The sequence below is a fragment of the Leuresthes tenuis genome, unplaced genomic scaffold (assembly GCF_036924035.1).
Source record: "Leuresthes tenuis unplaced genomic scaffold, fLeuTen1.0.hap1 SCAF_16, whole genome shotgun sequence".
In the NCBI taxonomy this organism is placed as follows: Eukaryota; Metazoa; Chordata; class Actinopteri; order Atheriniformes; family Atherinopsidae; genus Leuresthes; species Leuresthes tenuis.
Genome location: NW_027325370.1, coordinates 24,426,524 through 24,435,617, shown reverse-complemented (window position 1 = coordinate 24,435,617; position 9,094 = coordinate 24,426,524). Strand labels below are relative to the sequence as shown.

The following is a 9,094-nucleotide window of genomic DNA, read 5'->3' as shown; positions in this document are numbered from 1 at the left end:
CTGTGAATGCACTTGGTCAGCATTTTACATAGGTGTCATTCACTCAGTGGCCGGTCTGACTTCATATTTTACAGAGAAGCTTTTGTCATTCACAGTCTGCCACTGACTGATCAGGTCTTTCCCAGCTGAACATTTTACCCCCCCATGACCTCCATTGGCAGAGAGACAATTACACTGACTCAGTTTGAAATTAATATGATTTATTTATTACCTATTGTGTTCACATTTGCTCATTATTTCAACCTTGAATGCACTCATTGGGCTAATACTTCAATTTAAACTGGGCACTGCATTTCAGTTTGAGTGCAAAAATCATCTTAAAAGGTGTTTTTCCGAATTATGTGACATGTGGTTCAATTAAAACTGACTCGCATTTAAGCCGAGCCTCAAGTATACATCCATTCTTTTCTCCAAAAGTAGTCAAATGCAATGAAATTACCAAGATAAAAGTGAATAAATGGCAACAGCCACGACTCTTTAAGTTTCGTTTCTTTGGTCTGTGGCATAAGAGCGGAGTGTAGCTCACTTCCTTTTGAAACTAACTTTAAGCAGGTGATGAAACTAAACACAGTACATCAGCATACATTCATCACGTTGCAGTCAGTCAGTATCCTTTTAACAATGTAAACCCTTACAATGTTTTTCTATTCGCTATTAGGTTTCTAATCATTTCAAGTGAGTTCTGGGCTGGTTTATTTCAAGTGGATAATCTGAGTGATGAGTTTTTCCCAGAACACCGTATTATGTTGATTTTACTAACAGATCCAGCAGTAAGCTGACAGCGGTATATTTGTCATGCGACCACACTTGGACTCAACACCGCAGCTGTCCTCGAAGTTTTATCCTGGTGAGCAGCTGTTGTCTTCAGTCTCGTCTCTGCTGTTCTGTTCCGGCATTCTGGGATTCGTAAAAAAAAAAGGAGTCACACACAGAAGCAACTGGGAAAGAAAGGGGAGTGAAACTGAGGCGCGGTGTGGTGTGTGTGTGCATGAAACGCACAAAAACCTCGTATGAAAGTGGGAAATCTTTAAACATCCGTGCTTTTTGAGTCCTTGGATACCGCTTTCTCTGCGGGGGCATCCTAGATGGAACAAAAAGGAAATGAGTTCTGACACATAACATTGGTAAATACAGTAAAAGCAAGCAGCAGCTGTGTGTTGATCAAACCACTAACCTTGTGAGGAATGTTCTGGTCCTTAGTGTCAGAGTTAAACCCACTGACGCCACCATTTTCCAGTCCATTTGCTTTAGCAGTGTCAAGGTTTACAGGGCCGTCGTCTTCCTCTTCAATGTGCAGCGGGTCGTTGTCCACCGCAGACAGCTCCAAGCTCCTTGACTCAAAGGAGTCGTTCAGTTCAGAGCTGCTCTCACTTGGTGGAGCTTTTTCATCATCTCCTTTATTATCGGACTCTTTTGAGCCTTTCTCCTTTTCAGCCGGGCTGCTGTCTCCACCAGACTTGAGCCCCTCTCCTGATGCCTCCGCAGCAGCGTCCTCTTTTGCCTCAGAGCTGGGGTCCATTTCCCTGGACTCAGACAGAGGGTTCTCCACAGTCGACGATCGGGTGGAGACCGCAAGTGTGCTGCTCTCTCTGGACAGAGAGCTTCTCCAAGGCTTATCTGGGGACCTGAAACTATGTCGCTGCCCGGGACTGTAGCTCCTGTGAAACTCAGAAAAACTGGCTTTCCACGCCTTAGGTGACATTAGGGTCCGTCTCTTCAGGGAGCCATACCTGAAATATTTTGCAGGAATGTGACTTCTTCAAATAGAAATGCCAACAAATCAAATAAACACAGCTCTTAATGTGGGGAACCTGTTGTCACTGAGGGAGAAAAAACTTGCAGTACATATCTTTAACCAGAAAACAGAATTAAGCTGCAGATAATTCTCGTCAACATCAATTCTTGAAGGCCTAAGGACAGGGAAGATCATTTAAAGCATTTTGTGGTCTGTGAAGTTTCAATAGTGAATTTTCAAAGGACATGCTGTTCCCTTAAATTGCCAAATCACCTCGAAATTTAAAGCTCAAAGGTACAAAACTTACTTCTGCACTCCCCGCACAGCAAACGTTTTGTCTGGATGCTGAGCCTGCAGCTCTTTTATCACATTCTGCAGATCTCCATTGAGCTAAGAGAGGAGACGGTTGGTGAGAAAAAACTATTTCATAACGAGGAACGTTGTGTGTCGGGACAGAGCAAGACATACCGTGCTCATTTCCTTATAGAGGATGTCTCGTAAATTAGCCAGAGCTGAGAATACAGACACGTAGCATCCAATACGGCTAAAAGCAGAAAAATATTCACACATTATGTTAAAAAAAACTGTAAATCACACAAATCTAACGGGAATAAAAAGAAAATCTACCTGTCGTAAAGAACAGGGAGCTCCTCTTTGAGCTCGTTGTTGATTCCCTCATAGACAGTTTTGGCAGCTTTCATCTCTTCCTTTGCCTGCAGAATGATGCAGAAATATTTCATTTTAATGTACTATATATATTTCAACAAATGAAGGACTACGCATCGACATAGAGACGACTTGACCTTGTTTATCTTGACATCATCCCTCTTCTTAGCCGTCTGCAGTGCCTCCAGGTGGTGAAGGGAAGAGTCAAAGTCCACCAGTTTTCTTCCCCTCTTGGAAACTTTCTCCTACAGATTAAAAAAAGGTCCATATATGTTATCTGTGTGTGCATGTTGTGGGTTTGCCCGTATATATTCACTTCTGTTTGTTTACATGCTTGCTTCCTCATTGCCTTACCTTGACATCTGTGAACTGGCCCACATAAGACTCCATGGTGCGTACGGCCTGGTCTAATAGCTTCACCTCATAGTCATTCCACATTAGGTCTTCCCCCTTCATTAAATGGCCCGGCATAAATATCATTAATTATGCATAATGAGAGAGAGGAAAAAGGGTCTCTGTTCCCCTGGCGATGCATTTATTTTGCTGCTTTTGCACTTAAAATTGAAATGCGCTCTGTTAGAGCTGTGGCCACTGACCTCTACAATCGCTCCCAAATCTTCCTCCCCAATCCAGTCGCTTTCGTAAGCGTCAAACAGAGATTGAGAGAGACGTCTTGAAGCCTCACGCATGTCTGTAAAAAGCAGAGTGGCTTGTGTAAGACCTGCAGAGGGCACAAATCGACAACTGCGCTTGCATCCTCAGGATATGAGATGTTTCACCTCTAACTGCATTAATGTAGTTCCTGAAGTCCTTGTATATTCGATTGCCGTCAGTCTGAAAACAGAAAAGAGGTTTGCATGATTTTCAGGGTTTGCATTCATTGCTTTCATGATGTTTGATCCACCGCCTGTAATCGATAAACTCCACCAAAGTTGATTCTCAGTTGCTCAAACTCAATGCTTCACCCTCCAAATGAGCTCACGAATTCACACGTTTTTATCATTCTGTGAGGGGATAATTACCTGTTGGTCACTAAACAGTTGGAAGCAATGTTCAAACTGATCATCTCTTGTCTCTGTTGTCTTTCCCAGCCTTTGCAGAACCTACAGAAAAGCATAAAAAAAAACAAATAAATCAAAATCTCCATTTTTCTTTCTTTTTTTTGGGGGGGGGGGCAAAAGCTCACAGGTTGGGCACCTTTTCTTTTCCTCTGCTCAGCTGTCTTTGGACTTTTTTGGCAAATACACCAGAGGTGCCTTTAGGACTTGTGCTTTCTGCCATCCTTGGTCTTATCTGTGATCACTCCTGTGGTTAAACATGAAAATAAAGAAAACATCACAATGATATATGAACCATATACACTGTACCTAAGGAGAAAAAAATCTCATTTAGAATTCAGTTAAAAGTCGAGATGAAGATATTGTTCTACATATTTTCCAGTGTCCAGAGATCTGGCGTCTCGCATTATATTTGCATAAACAAAAATATCTCCACATCACTGCATGTGTCATTATCATTGTAATCTGTACAGTTTCCACAATATCACCCTGGTAAAGACTGTAATAGCTTGTATTATAACTTTGTTTCGTGCATTAATATATATCCGATTTTGGCCCGTGACACATTTCAACAAAAAGGTGTAATGGGGGATAGTTTTGAGATTATACCAATAACGATAATAATGATAGCAATAATGTTCTTTAAGCAGGTGATGTCAACAGGTCAATATCATGATGATCAAGACAAAAGCTGTATCCGTGAAAGGCTGAGCCTTTGAGGAGCAAAGATGAGCAGAGGATCTCCATATTGTCAACAAATGTGTGAGGGAATCCTTCGACCTATTAAAAACAGTGTTCTCCTAAGAAAGACTGGAAGGGATTTGCATATTTTTCGCTCTACGGACCTTCTAATATCATTAGATGTAGGAATTTCAGCATGTGAAGGGCAAGGCCGCAAGCTTAGGCTGGACTCCTGTTAGCTCTGAATCCCTCTGACGGCCCTGCATCAAGAACTGTCATTCGGAAATAGCTGATATAAACACGAGGATTATTGTGGGAAACCTTTGTCAAGCAGTGCAATACTTACATTCACAAAGGTCATTTAAAACCTTACTGTGCAAAAAAAGAAGCCTTATGTTTACCCTGTCTTGAGGTGGCATCAACCTCTCTGGGCTCTGAGGCATCTGGGATGGACCATCATACAGTGTGTATTGTGGACAGACCAATCAGTATTCCAGATTGGGTTTTTTGGAAGAAATTAACAATGTGTTCTTGGGACCCAAGCCCAAAAGGATCATCCAGACTGTCCAAGTCCAAAATCCACAATCTCTGATGGAATAAGGTTGTAATTTACACCTCTGTGATGGCCACATTAATGTTCAAAAAAAGAAAAAGAAAAGCACACTGAGATTTCAGAGCAACCTATGTTGCCTTCCAGAGGACATTTTGGACTACTTCCATGGACCAACAAGACCATGCAGAACCGCATTCCTCACACATCACAAAAAAAGCATAGCTGGGAAGAAGAGGGTTTTAAGAACCGGTCTGTCCTGCCTGCACTCCTGATCTGTGCTCAAATGAGGACGAGTGGGACATTTTGATATGGAATGAAGTGCAACAACAACCCTAAACTGTTGCAAACCTTAAGAGATGATTGCAGTAAGAAAAGCAAAATAACACCTAACTCTTTGCGGCTCGGTATACTAAATGCCAGAACATGTTTAAGTGTTTTGAGAAAGAAGGGTAACGATACAAAGTGGTAAACTGTCCCAAGCTTGTTTTTTGGACTGTGTTGCAGGCCCGAGTTCATACTGTCTGCGATCAAATAAATTCAAGTAAATGGAAATATTCCACTCATTCTCCTTTTCTGGGAATTTTCCATGACATCCTCTGATTTTGGGCTGTAGATGCTCATTTTTTGCTGGTGCTCGATTTCTGTTCCTTCAGCACCAAAATAGAGAATTTACGGTACACATTTTGCTTGAAAAAAAAAATTACAAAAAGACAGTTTTTCTAATTTCAAGATTACTTAATTTTTTTAATCTAATCGCTACTGTTGGACAACGCCTTTATTTATATATATTAAAAAATACTACAAGTTAGGTTTTGAACAAAGCCTTCATGCTGTACTGCAAAGTGAGTGCTATTTTTTAATTATTATTTAAATAAAATGGAGGATAAAAAAAATGGAGGACGTTGCTCCTGAAAGTCATGGCATGCACTGACTCAGGATGTTCGTCCACCCTCCTGATTACAAATTATAAGGATAAAACGTCACAAATAATTAAGATACTATCATTGATCATCGCTTTAAGTTATCTGTGACTGTGTTGCAGTTAAACCCCTTTTCAGTTGTTTTCTAAAATGATTAAAGTTGCCTATTTTTGTAATCGGATTACATAGGTTACCCAACCCATCTCCCCTAATTACGTCCAACCTGTGCCGTGAGAGCGCTGATCCCTACTGCACTACACTAACTACACTACCCAGAGTTCCCCCGCGGAAACACACTTCCTTTTAATTTCGCGGCGGTGAACTTTGCCCAAAATTGTTTATATTTATCGGGAAGTGGAGGAGTGGCCACATGACTAAGGACCCGATTACTGTGCTGCTCGCCGAGCTGCAGGACGTGATCATGGGGAGCACTCTGGTGAAGTGTGCCGCCACCGACCTGGGGATCCAGTGGGCTGGCTGGGCTCTGGCCGCAGCTTTCAAAACCGAGAAGTTTTATGATTTAGCAGGTAACGCAAAAGACACGCTCTCTGAACAACAATTCGACCCGTGTGGCGGCTGGTTTTGCAGCCTTGCTTATTTGTTGGTTCAACTCATTTGCGCGACTCGACCGAAACGAGAATCGCATTCACGCGACAGAACGAGCTTCAATTCACGTTGTTTACCTCTGTGATTTTAGTTGTTTTTTTGTTAAAAACTAACAAAAACTGTGGTTTTGGTACAGTTATATAGATGGTGAAATGTAATCATTACAAAACCTGTGTTATCTGAAAGAGGTTTGTTGTGAAACAAGCCTAGAGGGGGAGCTCCTCCTTCAGCTTAAGAAGCGCTCAGATCCAATCAGCGCCTGAGCCAGCAGGGCCGTAGAGAACAATCACGGCCCTTCTTACAACGTCAAAAGGGGGCTTTTTGTGGGCCCCAATTAAGGACGGTCACAGTAAATTAATTATGTTTTCTGGGAACAGAAAAATCACGTTGTACGCTCGATGCAGCTGTGGCAACTAGTTTTAAAATGGCTATAATGAGATTTATTTCTCTTTTAAATAACTGAAAGAGGATTTTACATCCATTTTCAAAAGTGCATGATCCGATTCTTGTCTGATACTGAGCTGAGTAGGTTTGGGTTTTGGACTAAAACGTTTTCCCCATTCTCTTCCACCTCTTGCACCATGTCATTCGGTAGTTCATTGAGAAAATAATGATCACACTGATGACGAGAACAATCACAAATTGCTACCAAACTGTCGTCACCTCAGTTCGGAGTTCAGACTGATTTTAAGTCAGATAATATGCATTTGATGTAACACGTAAAAGGGCTGCTAAGTACACTACCAATGAGGAAGTTACAGATTTACAAACTGATTAACGCTGTCAGGATTAAATGCGTCTCAAAACTCAAAACGGTCTGTTTCCAATCATGTATTACACGTAGACCAGCATAACTTACCTGTTGACACTAGTGAAAAGTTTTTCAAAAGAGAAAATTTCAATAATCAATCACTGCGACGCTTCTTTAGTCGTCCTCTTTTGGTTCTCCACACCGCTCTGTGCTCCTGTACATTTTTACCCTTGAACTTTGGAACCAATTGTCTTCAGTATCCTGGGTAAAAGATTTATTGGACACGCCTTACTGTGCAACAAGTTGTAGAGTCATTCGCCATGCCCACGTCCCAACAGCCCCAGAGTGTGCACCTCTTATCTCTGTGTTTGCAGGCTCAGGTACCTTTATACTACTTGCACACCTGAGTCGTATCTGGGGAGGAGCAAGACACACCCGCCAGAAGGTGCAGACCGGGTTGGTGACAGCATGGGGACTCAGGTATGCAGGCTGACCCTAAATGTCGTGGCAGCTTAATAAACCCCAACTATGGAGGGAAGAGATTATTTTTAAGTGATATGGAGGGTCCTTGGCGAGGACAAAGGAGGACATAATGAACATAAGACTTTAAAGTCAGGTCACTCAAGTTAATGAATAATGCTGTGGTTAATGTGAATGGATGTTAACCATGTTCTCTCTGCAGACTGGGGACATTCCTCTTCATGCGGATTATGAAGGACGGTCATGATCGCAGGTTTAACAATGTCAGAGACAGCCCAGGGACTTTCTTTGTATACTGGACTGTTCAAGGTACTTGAAGTGACGTTAACTCCTCCCTCTCTTTACCAACTCTGCACCCAAGTGAACTGAAAGATGCCCCTCATATATCACTGTCTAGTTACTATCTCTTTGTATTCATTTATTCAAGGCCGAGCTTTTGCTTACAGTGACATAAGTGTATTTATTTCAAGGAGGGATTAAAGCGAAGCTGGTTGGATAATAATTTTTTTTTTCTCTCAGCCATGTGGGTATTTATGACCCTCCTGCCCACCCTCATGCTGAACAGTGACAAGCGTGATGTGCCTCTGGGGACGAGGGACTACATTGGCTGGACTGTTTGGGGCCTTGGCTTCGCTACAGAGGCAATTGCTGACCAGCAAAAGTGGTATTTCAAGCGTGATCCAGATAATGCTGTAAGTTAGGAGACCCCCTGATGTTATTTAACCCTTTAACTGCATTGATGCTTCATTCACTGGGTGTAATAACTCGACTGCCTGATTTATTAATCCATCTACAGGGAAAGTTCATCCAGAGTGGACTGTGGGCCTACAGCAGACATCCTAACTACTTCGGGGAGATCCTGCAGTGGTCGGGCCTCTGGCTCTCGGCCTCGTCAGTGATGGAGGGTCCCCAGTACCTGAGTGTGGCGTCACCCCTGTTCGTCTGGTTCCTGCTACGTTACGTCAGCGGTATTCCCATCCTTGAGAAGCAGGCAATGAAGAAGTGGGGGTCTGATCCATCCTTCCAGGACTACGTCAAGAACACTCCTCTCCTCTGGCCGTGGGCAAAATTTTGATGTTGTTTATTTGTTGCCAACTGTTGCACACATTAAAAATATATCGTTTAAAAAAAAAAAAGACTCCTCGTGCAGTAGCTATCTTACAAATTTGGAAAGTTGTTAATGGACTCAGTAGTTCATGTGGGAATATACCCAAAACACTTAGTTTTAATCGAGGGAAGTAGTTGATTACAAACAGGAGGGAACATCACTCTCCAGGGGAGGCTGTTTCCTTTACATATTCAGAAACCTTTATTACACTTCAGCCCAGGAAACTACTGTGTAACCTCAATCACTCTCAAAATGTGAACGAGCTACAAAGTTTTATCCTCATTGTCTCATATTCATTAAAGCAGACCCGTTACGAGCTTCTAATACGTAAACCGGTTTTATAATGACATTGAAGTTGCAATTACAGCAGTACATCTTTGTTCCGAGAGCTCAAATATGACTCTTACATCTAAAGGACTGCTGTTCAGTGCTACTCTAATTACTGTCTATGCAGTCATCTTAATGATGGAAATTGTTCTCATTTCCATTTCACGTGTGAAAGTGAATTAAATACTTCCAGGACGCCTTTTAGATGA

At 42.1% G+C, this 9,094-nt stretch overlaps 2 protein-coding genes across 2 annotated transcripts; one reads left to right on the top strand and one right to left on the bottom strand.

Annotated features, from left to right (window-relative positions):
• Positions 1-567: 567 nt before the first annotated feature.
• On the bottom strand, positions 568-3,778 carry bin2a (bridging integrator 2a). Its single transcript, XM_072367145.1, has 12 exons — positions 3,599-3,778; positions 3,424-3,504; positions 3,181-3,235; positions 2,998-3,092; positions 2,756-2,851; positions 2,539-2,646; positions 2,363-2,448; positions 2,204-2,279; positions 2,043-2,125; positions 1,175-1,730; positions 1,006-1,081; positions 568-897 (listed from the first exon to the last, which is right to left on the bottom strand). Exons 1-11 carry the CDS (start codon positions 3,680-3,682, stop codon positions 1,028-1,030), a joined length of 1,374 nt encoding a protein of 457 aa, XP_072223246.1. The 5' UTR covers positions 3,683-3,778; the 3' UTR covers positions 568-897; positions 1,006-1,027.
• Positions 3,779-5,948: 2,170 nt separating this feature from the next.
• On the top strand, positions 5,949-8,586 carry LOC140272191 (uncharacterized). The gene is made up of 5 exons (XM_072367552.1): positions 5,949-6,140; positions 7,345-7,450; positions 7,653-7,759; positions 7,970-8,142; positions 8,247-8,586. Exons 1-5 carry the CDS (start codon positions 5,984-5,986, stop codon positions 8,523-8,525), a joined length of 822 nt encoding a protein of 273 aa, XP_072223653.1. The 5' UTR covers positions 5,949-5,983; the 3' UTR covers positions 8,526-8,586.
• The last annotated feature ends 508 nt before the right edge of the window (positions 8,587-9,094 follow it).